The sequence below is a fragment of the Natator depressus genome, chromosome 4 (genome assembly GCF_965152275.1).
Source record: "Natator depressus isolate rNatDep1 chromosome 4, rNatDep2.hap1, whole genome shotgun sequence".
Classification (NCBI taxonomy): Eukaryota; Metazoa; Chordata; order Testudines; family Cheloniidae; genus Natator; species Natator depressus.
Genome location: NC_134237.1, coordinates 56305285 through 56324962, shown reverse-complemented (window position 1 = coordinate 56324962; position 19678 = coordinate 56305285). Strand labels below are relative to the sequence as shown.

The 19678-nt window shown below is 39.1% G+C and overlaps 1 protein-coding gene across 2 annotated transcripts in view; it reads left to right on the top strand.

Annotated features, from left to right (window-relative positions):
• The window catches only part of NR3C2 (nuclear receptor subfamily 3 group C member 2), a 261892-nt gene that overhangs the window by 199759 nt on the left and 42455 nt on the right, over window positions 1–19678 (top strand). For both annotated transcript variants that reach the window (XM_074950972.1, XM_074950971.1), the window contains exon 4: window positions 1608–1724. In XM_074950972.1, the coding sequence (XP_074807073.1) occupies window positions 1608–1724 (117 nt within the window). The remainder of the gene's footprint in view (window positions 1–1607; window positions 1725–19678) is intronic.

Below are 19678 nucleotides of genomic sequence, written 5' to 3'. Positions count from 1 at the left end.
TCCTTTGCCACAGTTGACCGTTTCAGTGCTACAGTCAGTTCTCTTGACTCTTCATTTTCTTCATACTTCTCTGACCACTACTTCACCACAATGCCTGAGTGGTTCCTCATCCCTTCGCCACAATCTGCCCGTGTTTCCGGCAGTGTTGTTATTGGCCTTTCCTCTTCACCCTTTATACTCTTTTTGTGAATAACCTCATTCACTCCCATATTTCTGTTACCTTTTCTACAGTGATAACTCACAAAACTACCTCTCTCATTTACCCCTCCCCCCCCCCCCAGCCATCTTGCCTCTCTGACATCTTCACTGGTATCTCAAACTCAATAAAGTGAAAACTGAACTTGTCCTCTTTTCTCCCAAATGCTTCTCCTTCACAGTTAATGCTTTTATTATGTCTATTTTACAAACTGACCACCTCAGTGTTGGATTTGACTTTTGTCTATTCTTTTGAATCCATGCTCTTGGGAAATCCTGTCATTTCTTTCTCTACCCCTTCTCTGAGCTATCCTCAGTCATGCCATAAAACCTCTTTATATATGTACAGGACATCTGTCACCACAGCTGCTGCAAACTCATCCTCTTCTGATGTGCCCAACATTGCATCATGCCCCTTCCAGTCTAGTCTGTATAAACGGATGCAACTGAAATAATCTTCTCTTACATCACTCTGACTGTGTTACATTAGCACTTTGCTGCTGTCCTCTTTCCTTCCACATCAGATTTAAGCATCTTGTGTTTATTTTAAAAACTCTTCATGATTCTGCCCCGCCGACAATTCTGCTCTTATTTCCTTCTTTTTCCCTACTATCTACTACTAGTTCTCCCAATCTGAAAAACTGAACATCCTTTTGTATCCTTCCCACACCCTCATCTCCATGCCTTCTTCCTTTCTTTTATTCATTGTGAACCAAATATCTACCCTCTCTTCATTCAAATCCATCCTTTGGGCTTGATTCATAACTGCATACAATTGGAGTAATGCATTGGTGAATCAGAACCTTATTTGCAAAGCTTTCAGAAATAATCAACTACATATAAGATGACTGATTAAGCAGTTCAGAGTGTGTTTGTTTTAAAAAAGATTGGACTCTGTTGTGATAGTTTATATTGCATCTGCCCTGTATTGTCTATTTCTAATTTAGATTGTAAACACTTTGGGGCAGGGACTATATCTTTATTTTTGTACAAAGCAGAGCTTTGTACTTATGGGTCTTAAATAACCTGTAATGATGATAAAACTATAGGGGCTCCCAAAAACCTCAACCCCAGTGTATCTGAGACCCATTTTTAAATAAGCAGTTTAATCCTGTTCACAGGACAGGCAAGAAATCCATCTAATGAGTGATGCAAATATTCATCTCCTCATTAAAACTCAGGGTCCTGCTTCCTGTAGCACGGTCTATAGTGGGGTGGTTTCTGTTTGCTTTGGAAGCGTGAGGGAAGATTCCATGATAGGTCACCAAGGTAGCTAGAGAATGGGAAGAGAGATTCTGTGCTTTAACAGGAAACTCAAAATGACTACAGAATGGATGGAAAATAGAATGAATGGGAAATATTTATATATATGGTATTCAAATAACATTCTGTTTTGTTTTTGGTTCATTCAGGGCAGCACAATTACCTATGTGCAGGAAGAAATGACTGTATTATCGATAAGATTCGAAGGAAGAACTGCCCAGCTTGCCGATTACAGAAATGTCTACAAGCTGGAATGAATTTAGGAGGTAAGCATAACATTTATAGTTCTTTATTTTAATTTATTAGGCAAAAATATTTTTAACATGCTTCTTTTTACATACATAGCTGCATAATCTCAAGCCTTTCAGGTGGAATTACACTGAGAGAAATGCACAAAAGTTAATAAACCCTACTGTCATTCTAAATCAGTTTTTGGGAGATATGTATTTTATGGCTCAGAACAAGAAAAGTGGGTGTTTGATGATGACAGTAATTTTAGTGGAGTTTCACTAAAGCTAGGAGTATGGAAGCTTCAAGAATTGTGTATGGGATTTTTTGTGATGATGGTGGGGAATGTTCTTGAGATCATTTTAAAACATTGTACACCTTAACAAAAGACAAGTTCTTGCAAAGTGATATCTCTCAGCTTTAATGTTAGTGTCCATCCTAGTAAGGATTGAAGTCTGCTGTAGTTTGAATATGCATTTATATTGATAGATTAGTGCTGCCTAATTCATATTCAAATAACAGGATTCAAAACATTTTCTTCATAATATAATTATCACAGATATTCTGAAAATCATGTTGTTGTCATTGTCATCATGGCAAATCCCAAAGGGACTTGGCCTCCTTGCTGATTGAGCACCACCCAGATCGATCTCTGGCTAGGTCCTTAAAATGGTCTGACGGGATATTCAAAGTGTGTCCATCACTGGTGATCTTATCACTCTACCGAAGCTGCTGGTGTCCATGTGATCGCTGGATGTGTAGTGGAATTCTTTGGTATACATATTTCGGAATTCATTAGTCTTCTATTGCAATACATCCATACAAGACTGCCACTGAAACTGAACCTGTGCTGATTGAGGTGATTGGTGGGTTCTGCTTTCAGCATCCTCATTTCTGATCTTTTCCTGCCACTTGATGTGGAGCAGCTGATGTAGATGATGAGAATCGAAAACATCAATCTAGTCTTCTTCAGCCTTTCTCAGTGCCTGAGTTTCACTTCTGTGCAACAGAGATGATATAATGGTAGTACTATAGATCTGCAGCTTCACAGCAACTTTGGTGTCACAGCGTCCCAGTAGAGGCAACTGAAGGGCCCAAAACTGCTGCCTTACTAGTGTCTGCATCTTTCGAGCATCCTCCTGTACTGTCTATGACAATGCCCAAATGTTTGACAATAGCCAGCTGCTCAATGTTCTGTCTTGACAGGTTGACACTGAGGTGGTTATAATCAGGAGCTGGAGGCTGCTTGATGGTAATGGCCAGAGACTTTGTTTTATCTGGATTAATAACCAGACCAGTGTGCGCTGTTTCTTGTTAAACCAGATCATCCATCAGCTGCAGCGATTCCCTGAATATGATCGACATATTTGAAATCTTGAAGCAGTATGGTGTTCAGCTCAGTGCCACGGCAAGAGCTATCCCCTCAATCTTGTCCATCAACCAATCAATGCCAATATCAAACTATGATGGTGAAAGAATGCAGCCTTGATGAATTCCTGTGGCAATAGGAAACCATGTTGTGTATCTGTGACTCAAACACAGCTTTCCGTTCTATTATAGAGCTCTTCTATCAATGGCATTCCTGGGAAGATAGTGTCAAGTTGCATCATCAGATCCTACAAACTTGCTCAATGCACTGAATCAAAGTCCTGACAGAAGTCAATAAAAAGTGGTGCACATGGCTTATTAAATTCAGCAGTATTTTCAAATAGCTGTCTCAAGGTAAAGATCTAATTGGCATTGGAACAATCAGTTCTTCTTCGAATAGTGTCCCCATGGTTGCTCTATTTCAGGTGCGGATGAGCCTCTCAAGCCTTTCATCAGAGATTTTTCCACTAGGAATGTCTGTTCAGCCCACACATGCACCTTATGCCGCCTCCTCTGAGGAAGTGAAAGAGGTGTAACTGAATAGTAGGAAGAGGGCAACCTGTACTATTTATCTACAGAAATGGAAGAGATTCTCCCATTGGCTCTGCTCTTCTTACTCAGAGAAATAAACTCAATTTAATTTCTCACCATCTAATTTGAAGGAAAGATGAACCCCAAACACAAACTAAATCAAAGCTGCCTTATGTGTTGGACTTCCAAAGGAACTTATTTTCTAACCAAATAGGTTGTATGTTTTGGACAGGGCCTATAGGAAAACTGCTTTAAATTCTAAATTGTAGTTCCCAGATATTGCTTTGGAGAACAAGGACCTCTCTTCCTAGGATTTGTAAAGAAATTGGCTCTCCTTTGTATCCCTCCTGATCTGCTGATCGGAATGAAAGAACCAAAACTGTTACTTAATAGGAGAACTCAAACTCTTCTTCAGTAGAAGAATTTTTAAAGCACATTACATTTTATGATGTAAAAGTTACCTACCATCTTACTTCTTTCTTCATCTTTGTAATGGAAAACTTTTTTATAGCAAACAAAATTGACAGAATAATGGAAAATCCAGGGTAGATATTCCACATTTTTCTGCAGCAAATGCAGCGAGTTTTTGCAGAACCTCATGTATTTTGCTGATCTTTTTTGACACCATTGGTCTTTTTTCCCAAAAAATATTTTTTCCTGTGTTTACGGTAATACAGACTGTTATGTGTGTATTTTGAGCATGTACATTTTATAGTGTGTTCAGACGTTTTTTTAAAATGTAGTACTTTGATTTATGTTAAAGCACCCATGCCCTGTTTTGGCACCTTTTACAAAAATGTATCTAAAACAATGCTTATAAAAACCAACAGATCTTTGCATGAAGACTCATCGAAGTTAGTATAGCTATTTTATCATTTACCTTCTTTTATATGATGAAAATTGTAACATCATCCATTCTCCTTTTATATTCTGATAGTCTTTGGACAATTACTCATCAAGTCACAACATAATGATTTCTTCAGTGAGGTTATTTACTTCATAAGTCTGTCTGATTTTATGAGAAGGGGCGATAATTAGTAGTTGCTACAAAAGTTAAAGTAGCTAAATGTTAACATAGTCCAACCCTCTCCTTCACAGATCTCTCTCTCTCCCTCTCCCTGCAACAAGTACTACTTTGAACCTTTTCCGGACCCATTGTTTGTTTGGGGTTGTTTTTTTTTTTGTTGTTTTTTTTTTTTGCTTCTAATGCTGTATGTTAGACTTAATTATTGGAAGAGATTCAGATGAAGCAACTGTGTTAAAAATGTATGCTGGCCCATTTTTTAGTCTGCTTTTTTCCAAGATACTGTAGTTAATTTTCAGTTAATTATGGGCCAGAAAGATTTAATCAGTTCTGAAGTTTTGTTCCTGAATATACTATGGTACAGGCCCAAAATTCTCTTCTTGCTTGAATCCTATCAGAAAGTTATAAGGTAGGCTGAGGTCTACTGAGATTTGTCCCTTGCAACAACAAGGATTTGATGGTCTTAAAGCTTACTGAAATATTGTTAATATATTTAAGATAAATAGAATTGATTGTCAATTTTCAAATGATTTACCATTCTGGCTATGGAGACTACAAATCTTATATAAAGAATACATACGTAAGTTAGGCCCTGATCTTGTATTCACTTACATATGTGATGACTTCATCCATGGGATTCTGTTACTCTGTTAGGTCTACTTACTGAAATATTCTTAATGTATTCAAGATAATCTGAAAAAAAGATTGGATCAGGTTATTGATAACATAAGTCTTTCACTTCTTTGTCTGGATCTAAATTACACTCTGATTTAAAATGGTGTTCTATGTGGTCTCAATTCAGTTCTTAGTGCATAGGTGTTATCCTTTCCCCAAAATTATCATCCTTACATTTGGCATGAATTGTCACCTTTCATAGAAGTATGATTATAAAGTCCAATGTATATGGAGACTGAACAGTTTTTTGTTTTTTTTTTACCCATAGAATAATATCTCCAGGTCATAGTTAAGGCATGCTGAACAAACAGCATGAAAAATATTTGTGCTGCTGGCTTTGTATTAATTCTCTGAATACTTCATTAAGTTTTAACTGGAAAAAAAAAGACATACAGGTATTTATTAGGGCTGATAGGAAAATAGTAATTATTTTCTGTGGAAAAATTCAAAAGAAAGCACATTTTCAGTTTTTGGAGAAGGAGAAAAAGAAATGGGGGGAGAACTGAAACTTTTTAAAGTTGAAAACCAAGAAAAGTTTCAGGTTTCTATTTTTTGTTGAAAAATTTCTCCCAAAATGAAAAATATCTGCAAACATTTCATTTTGATCAAAAAGCCTGTATATTTCCATCATATAGTATATGAGTTGATCCCACCACGAACTTATACCTAAAGTTAGTCTGCATATTAGTGCCCACCGTTACACATGGAGTGTTCTCTCAAGGGAAGTGGTAAAAACCGCATTATGCATTTAAAACTTTAGACTTCACAAAACACTAGGAAATCTAGTTCCTGTAGAGGGAACAATCCTGCATTAGCAGGGAGATGGACTAGTTAGCCAACTACATCTTTTCCATCTTTAATTTCCATAATCCCGCCTAAATGTTTCATAAGAGTTGTCTGCTTTTTCCAAGTCCTAAACTATACAATATGGAATTAACTCTGTGTGTGTGTGTGTGTGTGTGTGTGTGTGTGTGTCAGAGAGAGAGAATTACCTCTAATTTGAGCCTTTGTTCATTAAACAAAACTTTCATAGCTATTCCAAAGTATTAGTGGCTTAATTTGAACATGCAAATTAATCTGATTTAGCATAACTATATGTTAGAATGGAAAAAGTTACAGAAACTAAATATGCGATCAGTTTTTTGCCCTTATGTAATGTACAGTTTTAAATTTAACAAAAATGTACCTGAGCATATTACCAAATACTTTTTCACCTGAATTATGAACACTTAGTTTTGTCATTTATATTTGGATTTATTTAGGTAATTTAATTTTCAATGACTCTATCTTTTATTTCCAAACTGAAATGAAAAATTTACTAGAATCAGGTTTATCCCTATTTTCCAAATGCAAATTAGTCTAATTTGCAAAAGAAGACATAAGAAGATTGCATGGTTTAAAAAAAGCAACAACCTTATGTTCCATGAAAAAGTTGTATTTTGTTAAATTTTAGGCTGTTTTGTTGTTTTTAACATCTACCAATTTTCAGATGCTCGTTAGTTGTGCTTCACATGATGTGTATATTACTTTACCTGTTTTAGCTCAGTAAACACATTCAGGTTTCACAGAAATCAAACAAGTTATGGTGTTTAATTTTAAAATCTGAGACATTTCTCTTGACAAAAAAAGAAATAAGAAAATCAATGATCATGTTCATTCAATGTTGTCATTTGGGAGGGCATGTTCAGTTTGTAATGTAATTTTGAATCTTTGTAGCCTGCAACCATACTACCTTGTGCTGTGATCTTGTCAGATCTCATAAAGAGAGACCATCTCTTGGATGATATGTAAACTAAATTCTTTGGTCCTTTTCCTATGCTTGCCCTTCTTATTTCATCATCAGCAAAAACAATAATAATAATAATTGTACAAACCTTTAGAAGGCACATTTTGCCAGTCAAAATCTTCTCCCCTGGATCTTGTTTACATTGTTAGAACCACTTTTCCTGCTACTTCACTTTCTGGTGTACTCCATGCGAGTAGATGCTCTTCCTCCCCAAATCATTCTGACACTCTACTTCTTCAAATGGCAGGAATTCAGGCATCCAGAACTTGATTACCTAGAAAGGTATAACCATATTTGTATCTATTTACTATGCATATTTGTGATGTTTTAGCTCTTCTAGAAGAGACAACAGAAGATAATTACAAACACATTTACCTACTGGAGCTGTTAAGAAGGTATTTAGAGAATGATGGCAGCAATTCAAGATTTTGGGGAAATGCTGACATCTGACCTTTAACTGATGAGCAAATTATCCATTTTTAAAATAATTTTGAGGAAACTATCTTCTGCACTTTACATTTTCTTTCTCTAGTTTTATTTGACTTATTGCAGCACAGGAAAATACATTACAATACTATATAAACCAAAAGTATAAATATAATATGTTAAAGCATACATACCAATGTTTATGTGACCTATCAAAACTCCATTAACTGCTATCTGTCAGTAATGACATAAAAACCCTCGTAAAGACTCAGTTTCATGAGACAAAAGATAGTCTTTTTATATCTTGCTATCAGTCTCGTAACTGTATGAACTAATCCATGCCCTCCTCCTCCATCTATGAGGTTGCTCTTTTGGGGGAACTAAGGTACTAGAAACTCCAAAAGAGCCCTTTGCTCTTTTTCCTGAGAGAGAGCTCTTACTGCCGCTTTGGGTTTTGCACAATTTAAATTGATCTAAATAGTGCAGTGGCTCCTTCTACTAATGTCACAACCAAAATATATTGTTCATACATTGTTTCTTAGCAGTGTATGTGCATTATTTCAAGTTGTGTTAACTTTGCTTTCATTTTTTTAAGCCAAATTACTGTAATGCAATGATTTTTCAAGTTACTGTGTTCTTTCCACAAGGAAGAGCTGTAGAGTACACTGGTAAATAGGAGTGGATGGTAAACATTAGAATTGTAGTTGACTAATTTATGGCAATCTAGTACTTGGGTTTTGCTTCTAGTTCTAGTATTTAATGAACATGTGTAATGATGTATTTAATATACAATGCAAAACTCCAAAAACACTAAATGTGACACATAATTTATGAATGAATGAATAAATAAATAGTAATAGATTAATTATATGAATATCTGAACAAGAATGATTAAGCCTGGCTTTCAGGAAAGATAACATTTTCTTTCTCGGACAGTTATTTTTAAATTCTTTGCATATTAGATTGCCATTTTAAAATGTAGTCAATGCATCTCTCTTGGTATTGATGAAAGTTCGCAGAAAGACACTTCATATACTAAAAATATTAGCACATTTGCAATGTGTCTGTTTTGCTGTTTTTTCCAAGATATCATATTTGGGCAGAATCTTCAGACTTCTAGCCAATTCTTATTAAGCTTTTTTGGATAAAGCTTTTTAATTTTTATTTTACCAGGAAACTACTAATTGGCAGTTGGTAAAAGTTGTTCCCTCACAGAGTAGTATCCTATGAAGCTGTTATTTGTCAATTAATCATCACTTTGACGATTGCTAAAATGTAAGCAAATGCATTAGACTTTTTTTCTGACAACCTAAATATTCCTGTAAAAGTGTCTTTGGAAATAGGAAAAGGAGTACTTGTGGCACCTTAGAGACTAACCAATTTATTTGAGCATGAGCTTTCGTGAGCTACATCGGATGCATACCGATGAAGTGAGCTGTAGCTCACGAAAGCTCATGCTCAAATAAATTGGTTAGTCTCTAAGGTGCCACAAGTACTCCTTTTCTTATTGCGAATACAGACTAACACGGCTGTTACTCTGAAACCTGTCATTTGGAAATAGGCTTTTTTTACACTGTAGCATCAGTTGCAAACAACTCCCCAACATTAAGATCTGTATATCTAATACCTGGCTATACCTAATACATGAATTCAAAATAAGTTACCTTCAGTGTGGCCATTTGTTGTGGTGACCAGATGTACCAATTTTTGGGGTCTTTTTCTTATATAAGCTCGTATTACCTCCCCAGCCCCTGTCCCGATTTTTCATACTTGCTGTCTGGTCACCCTACCATTTGTTTTCCTTTTTTAATTTAAGCTGTGGTTTAGTACACCTTAGTGCACTGACTGTATATATTTTAACTTCCAACTGAGGGCCAAATACTGTCTCCCATGCCAATCCTGAGTAAAAAAGAGGGGAAAAGGAAGTAGTTTTATAAATATTGTTCTATCAATATATCTATTTATAGAATTTTTTTAAACCTAAAAATGGAGGTCTGCAAAAATTTTCCCTTGGAATGTTCAGGTATAAAATAATGTGTATTGGAAGTAAATCATAACTGTCCATAAATAACACTATCACAGTCATGAGGGACCTATGTGGTGTTTGAGGGGGAACAGAATCTGGACCTTTGCAAGAACATCATCACTTATACTGCATCTTGTGGCTGTAAAAGCAGCTGACAGAACTCTAGAAGCTGCCTATACAGCGGTTTTGGTCAATGGATCTATATATTGCTGATTTACTGACCCCAGATCTCTCTGCCTGCCCCACAGGCAGGCTGACACTGAACAATAATGCAGGGAATGAAGATTTCTGCCTCTCACTGTACAGTGGAACTCTATCAGTTCTTTTGATTTTTCAGGCACTGTAACAGGAGGCAGGAGTTTCCCCAAGTACACAGTGGTTCTGTATCAGCTTGAGAAAGTATGAAAATTTAGTTAAAGAAAGAGAAATATAGTAGTAAACTAGAACTGCTAGTCAAACAAAATATCTAAAAACTAGGACACCTGTTATTTAACTACAGAGTCCAGAGTAACTAGAAACCAAGACAACACCAATTATTTAATTACAGAATTGTTTAACCACAGTTTCAGAGTGTGTATCCAGTAATATTCATTTAACAATCACTGTTGGCAACTCCACTGTTATTCTAATCCTTTGGGCTCACAGCATTGGTATAATTTTCTACTCCTCTCCTTCCTTCTCTCATGCTGAAGCTGTGCCTAAATTCTTCTACTTCTTTACTTTCTTTTTTTTTTTAACATATACTCCACTTTTTCTCCCCCCCCCCCTTTTTTTTCCCCTATGGCTTTTCTATCTGTGTTCTTTTCACTCTGTCTTGTATTTCACCTTCTCTTTCCTTAAACCTTTTTCTAAAGTAGAGCAGCATGCCTTTCCCCTTCATTCTGTATTTCTTCTCTCTTCCCTATGTCCTCATTATTTTTTGTGTCCTATTCTCAATCTTTCACCTGTTCTGTAGTCTTTTCCATCTTGTTTTCCCCTTTCTTTGGTCCCTCTCCTGATAAGTTCTCCTCTTCTCCATATGCACACACTACACTGCTCTGTAGTCTCTCCCTTTTCCTTATCCCAATTGCCTGCTTCTCTGGTAAATCCCCCTAAGTTTCTTGTGGCAGTAAATCTGGTTGGTTTGTTGATTATGCAAGTCAGGCAGTTGTTTAAGAAGTCTAACAAGCACTATTAAGTGGGGCTATAGGAAGAGAGTCTGACACCTGTGGCAGTGTGTTGCTGTAAAGCTGTTTGCGCCTCCCTCTCCTTTTTCCAAAAAGACTGTGATGGTGCATTACTGTTGACTAAAATGTTTTTTTGCAGGATTTGGGTGAGGCTAAGATCCTCCTAGCCATGGTTAGCTTAGTCCTTGTATTCCAGCAGAATTTAAGCTAAGATAAACGGAGCTCTAACTTTGGCAGCGTTAACTAGTCATTAGCTGTGCAAACAGTAATTAGTTTGTGATGGGCAGCAACCAAGCTGTTCTCTGAATACATCACTTATGTAAAAATTCTCCTTCCCTTGTCCAAGGGGAACATGGCTTGTTACAGGTACTTCTGCATTTGATATTGAGCGTATATTGTAACTACAGTTTTCTTTAGAAAACGTTATTTTTGTGGTTATTTAAGGCAAAAAGCAGGGGAAAGGGGGAAAATTACAAGGGATCCACATCTAATATACTCTTAGATGTGTCTCAGCATGAAAAGAAAAAAGTAATCTATAGATTTGTAGACTAAAGAAATACAGCAAAACAAAATACTATACCATTGTAACACAACCAATTTAATCATATTAATATTGTCCAATATTTGTGTATGGTATTATCCAATAGTAGTAGCATGCTATTTTTCAGCATTTGTGTCTCACTGTTATATGATAAGTCAGTGGTGAAAATGAAAATTTCATTTCAAATTTCAAGCATATATAAGAGTTCATTAGAATTCATATTACATAAATTAACATTCAACAGTATGAAATACAACCTGTCTATCACCAAAATTATACTAAGTGCTTTACAGATCATAAGAAAACAAAACCCTAGCCCTCAAACTTTCAAGGCCCTGTTTTTTACCTACATTCCACAGGTCCAAAAGAGAGAGGCTGATACCTGGGTACCAGCTCCCTGGTTCAGTGCTGGCCTTCCAAACAATCATTTTAGGAAAATGTGGTCCATCCTTCTTGCCTGAGTTATAAGGCTGATGTGGGGGAGGGAAAGAAATATCTTCTGTCTTGTAGCTCTGACAATATTTTATATATTTATAGTATAAAATATAGTATATTTTATACTACCTGCTAAAAGCAGGTTTAATACAATGTTTCTATTTTCCTTCTTCCCCAGAGCTTGCATAGGGATTCTGTATCTCATTTCCAGGCAGATGTTGATACTTAATTTAAGGATCTTTAGGATTAAGTCCTCTGTATATCCTCCAACTCATCAGGCTCCCTTACTTTAAGGATTCTCACATCTAGATTCAGTCTTCACATGGTTTTACAAATTCTCCAAACATCTCTCTTAGGGTATGTTTACACTACGAAATTAGGTTGATTTTATAGAAGTCGATTTTTAGAAATCGATTTTATACAGTCAATTGTGTATGTCCCCACTAAGAGCATTAAGTCCATGGAGTGTGTCCTCAATACCGTGGCTAGCATCAACTTACAGAGTGGTGCACTGTGGGTAGCTATCCCACAGTTCCCGCAGTCTCCACTGCCCATTGGAATTCTGGGTTAAGCTCCCAATGCCTGATGGGGCAAAAACATTGTTGCGGGTGGGTTTGGGTACATGTCGTCAGTCGCCCCTCCCTTCCTTCCTCCCTCCATGAAAGCGACAGCAGACAATCATTTTACACCTTTTTTCCTGGGTTACCCATGCAGACGCCATACCACGGCAAGCATGGAGCCCACTTAGCTCACCGCTGCTGTTGTGAGCGTTGTAAACACCTTGCACATTATCCTGGAGTGTGTGCAGAACCGGGCTAAGAGACGCCAGCACGAGGATGATTGTGATGAGGACATGGACACAGATGTTCCTGAAAACAGGGACTGTGGCAATTGGGACATCATGGTGGTAGTGCGACTGGTTGATACAGTGAAACGCCAATTATGGGCCTGGCAAAAACAAGCATTGACTGGTGGGACCATATAGTGTTGCAGGTATGGGATGATTCACAGTGGCTGCGAAACTTTCGCATGCGTAAGGCCACTTTCCTTGAACTTTGTGAGGTGCTTCCCCCAGCCCTGAAGGGAAGAAATACCAAGATGAGAGCTGCCCTGACAGTTGAGAAGCGAGTGGCGATAACCCTGTGGAAGCTTGCAATGCCTGACTGCTACCGGTCAGTCGGGAATCAATTTGGAGTGGGAAAGTCCACTGTGGGGACTGCTGTGATCCAAGTAGCCAGTGCAATCACTGACGTTCTGCTATCAAGGGTAGAGACTCTGGGAAATGTGCAGGTCATACTGGATGGCTCTGCTGTAATGGGGTTCCCTAACTGTGGTGGGATGATAGACGGAATGCATATCCCTATCTTGGCACCGGACCACCTTGCCAACCAGTACGTAAACCGCAAGGGGTACTTCTCAATGGTGCTGCAAGCACTGGTGGATCACAAGGAACGTTTCACCTACATCAACATGGGATGGTTGGGAAAGGTGTATGACGCTCGCATCTTTAGGAACTCTGGGCTGTTCGAGCAGCTGCAAGAAGGGACTTACTTCCCAGACCAGAAGATTACCGTTCGGGATGTTGAAATGCCAATAGTTATCCTTGGGGACCCAGCCTACCCCTTGCTCCCATGGCTCATGAAGCCGTACACAGGCAGCCTGGACAGTAGTAAGGAGCAGTTCAACTGTAGGTTGAGCAAGTGCAGAATGGTGGCAGAATGTGCCTTTGGACATTTAAAAGCTCACTGGCACTGTTTGCTGACTAGGTTAGACCTTAGCACAACCAGCACTCCCGTTGTTATTGCTGCTTGCTGGGTGCTCCACAATATCTGTGAGAGTAAGGGGGAGATGTTTATGGCGGGATGGGAGGTTGAGGCAAATCACCTGGTGGCCAGTTTTGAACAGCCAGACACCAGGGTGATTAGAAGAGCACAGCTAGGCACGCTGCACATCAGAGAGGCTTTGAAAACCAGTTTCATGACTGGCTAGGCTATGGTGTGACAGTTGTGTGTGTTTCTCCTTGCTGCAAACCCGTCCCCTTTGTTGATTTTAATTCCCTATAAGCCAACCACCCTCCCCCTTCGATCACAGCTGGCAAAGGAAATAAAGTAACTATTGTTTTGAAACCATGCATTCTTTCTTTATTAATTAAAAAAAAAAAGTGAGATAACTGACAAGGTAGCCCAGGTGGGGTGGGGTGCGGGGAAGGACAAGGCCACATTGCTTATTGTAGCCACACTACAAATCAAAGCTGTTTGAATGACAGCCTTCTGTTGCTTGGGCCATCCACTGGAATGGAGTGGCTGGGTGCCCGGAGCCTCTCCGCCCCCCGCGTTCTTGGGCGTCTGGGTGAGGAAGATATGGAACTTGGGGAGGAGGGCAGGCAGTTATACAGTGGATGCAGTGAAGGGTCTGTGCTCTTGTTGACTTTCCTACAGCTCCAACAGATGCTTCATCATGTCCGTTTGCTCCCCCATTAGCCTCAGCATCGCCTCCTGCCTCTGCTCTGCACGCTCACTTAATGATTTCGTGGTCTCTGCGCTGAATGCCTCCATGCATTAAGCTGTGCCCTATCAGTGTGGGAGGACTGCATGAGCTCAGAAAACATGTCATTGCGAGTGCGTTTTTTTCACCTTCTAATCTGCAATAACCTCAGGGATGGAGATGATAGGGGGAGCATAGAAACATTTGCACCTGGGGGGAGAGAGAAAAAGGGAGAGTAAAATTTAAGATGATACATTTCTGAGAACAAAAGGGAGACTCTTTCACAGTGGATCAAGCAATTCACAGCAGACAGCACATGTGCTTTAGGTACAAGGTCACATTTTGCCTTTTATATTGAGCACCCGCCATTATGGTGACACATCACAAATGGCTGGGCAACAGAATTCAGTTTCCAGGCAGCCATGGCAAGCCTTTTGGTACACGGGGTTGGCTTCTTACGCCTTCATAACACGTGAGAATGGTTTCAAACTGTAGCGCCATTCTTTCCCAAAGCAAGCAATGCCAGTAGGGTTTAACATTTAAAAGGAAGGGCTGCGGTTTTCATGTGGATGTGCAGCACACACCACCCCTCACCCCACTGTGTGGCTATTCTCTGGCATGATCCCTTCACCCCTCCCCCCACTGCATGGCTATTCTCTGGGATGATCCATTCACCCCTCCCCCCACCGCGTGGCTATTGTCTGGGATGATCCCTTTTAGCCAAGCGCAAACAACCCAGCATGAACGGGGTTCTTTTACTGTTTCCTTACAAAAATTCCCCTATTTCAACCAGGTGGCCATGAATGATATCACTCTCCTGAGGCTAACACAGAAAGATAAAGACCAAATGTTGCTTGAAGGTGACCAAAACCCAGGACCATTCGCTGCCATGCTTTGTGCTGCAGTGATTCCAGACTACATGCTACTGGCTTGGCATGGTAAAGTGTCCTACCGTGGAGGACGAAATAAGCCCTCCTCAGAAACCTTCTGCAAAGGCTTTCAGAGTACCTCCAGGAGAGCTTCATGGCGATTTCCTGGAGGATTCCATTCCATCCCCAGACATGTTAACAGACTTTTCCAGTAGCTATACTGGTCGCAAATGCACCCCAATTCTTCAGGGCAAATCAAACATTAAACACTATTGCTTTTAAACCCTGTACTGTAGTTACAAATGTGCACTCACCAGAGATGCCCTCTCCGGCTTCAGGGTCGGGGATCCTGCCTTGGGAGGGTATTGATTGGCTCCAGGGTGATGAAAAGATCCTGGCTGCTGGGAAGAACAGATTCACCACTTGCCTGCTGCGCATTCTCCTCCTCCTCTTCCTCATCCACAAAATCCTCCTCCCTGTTGTGCGAGACTCTCCCCTTGCAGGTGTCCACAGACAGTGGTGGGGTAGTGGTAGGGTCCCCCCCTAGAATGCCATGCAGCTGATCATAGAAGCGGCATGTATGGGGCTCTGACTCAGAGCAACCGTTTGCCTCCTTTGTCTTTTGGTAGGCTTGCCTGAGCTCCTTAACTTTCACGCGGCACTGCTGTGTGTCCCTGTTGTAGCCTCTCTCCACCGTGCCCTGTGCGATTTTGGCATATATATTAGCATTTCTTCTTTTGATCGGAGTTCGGCCTGCACAGATTCTTCTCCCAGCAGTCAGATCCGGTGTCTCCCTTTCAGTCCATGCTGGAGCTCGTTTGTGATTCTGGGGAGACTGCATGGTCACCTGAGCTGCTGAGCTTGCCACGCTGACCAAACAGGAAAAGAAATTCAAAATTTCCCGGGGCTTTTTCTGTGTACCTGGCTAGTGCATTGGAGTTCAAAGTGCTGTCCAGAGTGGTAGCACTGGAGCACTCTGGGATAGCTCCCGGAGGCCAATACTGTCGACTTGCGTCCACACTTACCCAAATTCGACCCAGCAAGGTCGATTTTAGCACTACTCCCCTCGCCCGGGAGGAGTACAGAAGGCGATTTTAAGAGCCCTTTAGGTCAACAGAACGGAGTTGGTTGTGTAGACGCATTCATTTTAAAATCGACCTATGTGGTTAAATTTGACCTAACCCCATAGTGTAGACCAGGGCTTAGGATAGTGGGCTTAATCCTGCTCCTATAGAATTCAGCTGAAGTTTTATCATGGACTTCCATCAGATCAGGATTGGTCCTATTGATTTTAACCAGGCTCTCATTTAGTTTTATTTATTTCTCCATTGTAAATATATTAGTGGTAGTACCAGTAGATTATCTCCGTTTTAGTTCTATGTAAGTGGACATCCATTTTAGCTGAACATGTAACAAGTAGGGATGACTTTTCTGATACGATCTCTACCATGTTTCTCCACTTCAGAGAGGACTAGTATTGCAGAATATAAATGTTATTGTGTACTGCAGCAATACTTCTGCATATTATCCTCTTTTTCAACAAGAGCTGTGGATTCCTGTTGCTGTAGTGCTGTCTGTAGCTTAGAAAAGTCAACATTATATGATTTTCCACGTCTTCCCCTCGTATTTTATTTTATATTTTGCATTCTGGTGCCTAAGAATATTAGAGATCTACAAATACTGATCTAACAAAAAACCTTTGTAAAACATTCAAGATGTTAAAGCCAGAGTCATTTGCAAGGCATCTTTCACCACACTTCCCCTTTCTTAATCTGTTTCAGAAAGCCTTAAGAATATAAGAATTTAGGAACTGCGGTACAGGATCAGAATTATGAAAATCTTGTCCTAACCCTTAATAGTTAGAGATTGGCTTAAGCCCTAGAACATGAGGTTTTACGTCCTTTCCAAAACTTTTTTTTTGCATAGACTATTATAGCTTTTGATATTCCTATTATTCACATAAGTGTCCAATCACTCTTAGAATACAGATGCTGAATTTCTTGATATGAATTACGCACATGTTTCTAAAGAAAATAATTATAGGATTTGAGCTTTTGATTAGCAGTTATCTTTATTCAGAATTCCTGCTGATCTGCCTTGTGGCTATGTTAAGTTTTATGACATTGTGGGGTACAGGAAGGAGCTATGAAGTATATTTTCTCTCCAATATTGAGTTGTCTTTATTAGCTTTACATTTGGTAGTCCAATTAAAGAAGAAGTGTGAAACACACCTTAAAAAAATTAAGATCAGCGCAGTTACTTCTCAGAGGTTCTCAGAATCTTCTGTAGTTGGCTGCTGGTTTCTGTGGGAATTACCAAACCAGTTGAGCTAGAGTCCTGGCATGAAACCAAATGAAAAACACAGTTATTTCCACTGTAAACATGACTATAAAGCAGTAATATTTTTCTCAGATTCGTTTTGATGGTATAACGGAAGAAAATGAAATTGAAACACACTTTTTGTGATATTGTCATGGAAGAAAACGAAAAATAAACACAAAAATACATGGAGAGGAAAATCAGAGGATTTATATCTTGGTTAAATGGGCTGTCAGTTTAGCAAAGCTGCTAGATTTTTGTGGGAACTACCAAACCAGTTCAGTTAGCATTCTGGCATAATCCCAGGTGAAAATATAGTTTCTGCTTCTGCACACATGAAAGACGCATAAAATTCTTGTTCTTAGACTCATTGTGCTAATGGAAATAAAACATGGAGCTTGAAAAACATAAATGAATAATAAAAATAAGCAGTGATATTTGATCCTTTTTTATTCCTTCAGGCCTATTTTTAACATTTTTCAGTGATGCATGTCACTGTTAACTCATTATCAAGTATTTTGCTGAACGTGGACATCCTAGCTCTGCTCTTGGGATACATTTGGTTGCAAAAAGTACTAGTTCAGCTTTGGCTTGCTAAAATAACTTAATAGTCATAGTGATCCCACCTCTGTGTGCAGTACTGTACATATAACTGCATTCAATAGGGAGCAAATCAATTTTCACTTACTTTACAGTAAGTTTAATAAGCTTGTGAACATTGCCAGTTTGAAACTCATTGTTTATTGGGAGTGGGGAAAAGAGTAAGTATATTTACCAAAGTGTAAGATCAGCTGCTGCTTTATAGGGGCTCCTACTGGATACCAAATTATTTCATTCAGAGGCACGTAGGGAATGAAGTTCAAAGAGAGGCTGTGTGCCACCAGTAGGCATGCCTCTGTGAGTAAAACGAGTAGGGTTTATTCTAATGGATGTCCTCTAGCTGGCTGACAAAAGTGCTAAAGGTGCTGCTGCTCTTTGGCGCCTGCTACAAAGTTAGCCACAGAACATTATTTTTACATTTAATGTACCTCATATTTTATATTATTTTTATGTTATTTGATCAGGTCTGGGATTGTTAGACTAGCGGATGGGATTCATGGAGCATTTAATCTTCACAGGTCTAAACTAGACAGTGGCATTTTATTTTTATTTGCACTGGTTGCGTGTAGTTTAACAAAGTTTTGGATCAGGTGCATATGTATACCTTTTCAAAAAGAAATTAGAAAATGTATTATGGTTAAGATTTAAAAAAAAGAAAAAGAAGCATGTAGTAACACTAAAAACAGAGAAATAAGTAAGGACTAAAAGTACAAAGATATTCTACAGAAAAAAACAATGGGATGCAGCTTTTTTATGGAGCAGAGTGTATGGATGTTTTGCAATGGTCACATGAATGGAGCTGAACATGCACTTGCTACCGGGTATAGTGCTCACTGTTGAACTTGTGACTAATCCTATTGACTTCAATAAAACTACTCTCAGGACTAGATCTAGCAGTAGGGTTGGGCCCAGTTTCTTGAAGGCCTTGCATTTTATATTATTTTATTACCATAGTGCCTAGGAGGCACAGTCATCATGACCCAGGCCCCCATTGTGCTAGGCACTGTGCAAACACAAAACATAAAGATGATCTGTGCCCCAGAGAGCTTGCAATCTAAATACAAGACGAGCGACAACAGATGGTTACAGACAGACAGGTGAGTACAAAAAAATAAATAGTATTGGTCAGCATGATGGTGGTCTAAGCATACCAGCAGCCTGTTTTTGTAGCCATCATGGAAAAAGAGTTTTAAGGAGGTTTTTGAAGGAGAGTAATGAAGTGGCTTTGTAGATGTTTATGGAGAACTCCTTTCAAGTATGAGGGACAGCATGGAAGAAAGCACAAAAGTTCTTGTCTTGAAAATTTAACAAATGAGTGATATAGGCTGGCATCATGGGCTGATCGGAAGCAGGAATCAATGTATCGATAGTGAATAAGAGATGATAGTTAAGGTAGGGATAGGCACAGAAGAGTCTTGAAAGTGAATGTTACAACACAAACATCTTACGTTTGATGTGATAAAGAAGGGGGAGGCAGTGGAAGGAGGCAATGACAGAGGTAACATGCTCAGAGCAGTGGGCTAGGATAATGATCTTAGTAGCAGCATTTTTAATGGCTCTGCAGGGTGAGATTGCATTTGTCAAGGCCAGAGAAAAGGTGTGAGATGGTGAGAACTTAGAGAAGAGTTTTAGCTCTGTGGATGGGTAGGAAAGGTCGTATCTTAGGGATGTTATGTGGAAAGAATTGCCAATATTTAGTCAGATCCTATTTATTTTGATCTTATTATTCCTTTGTTTCAGTT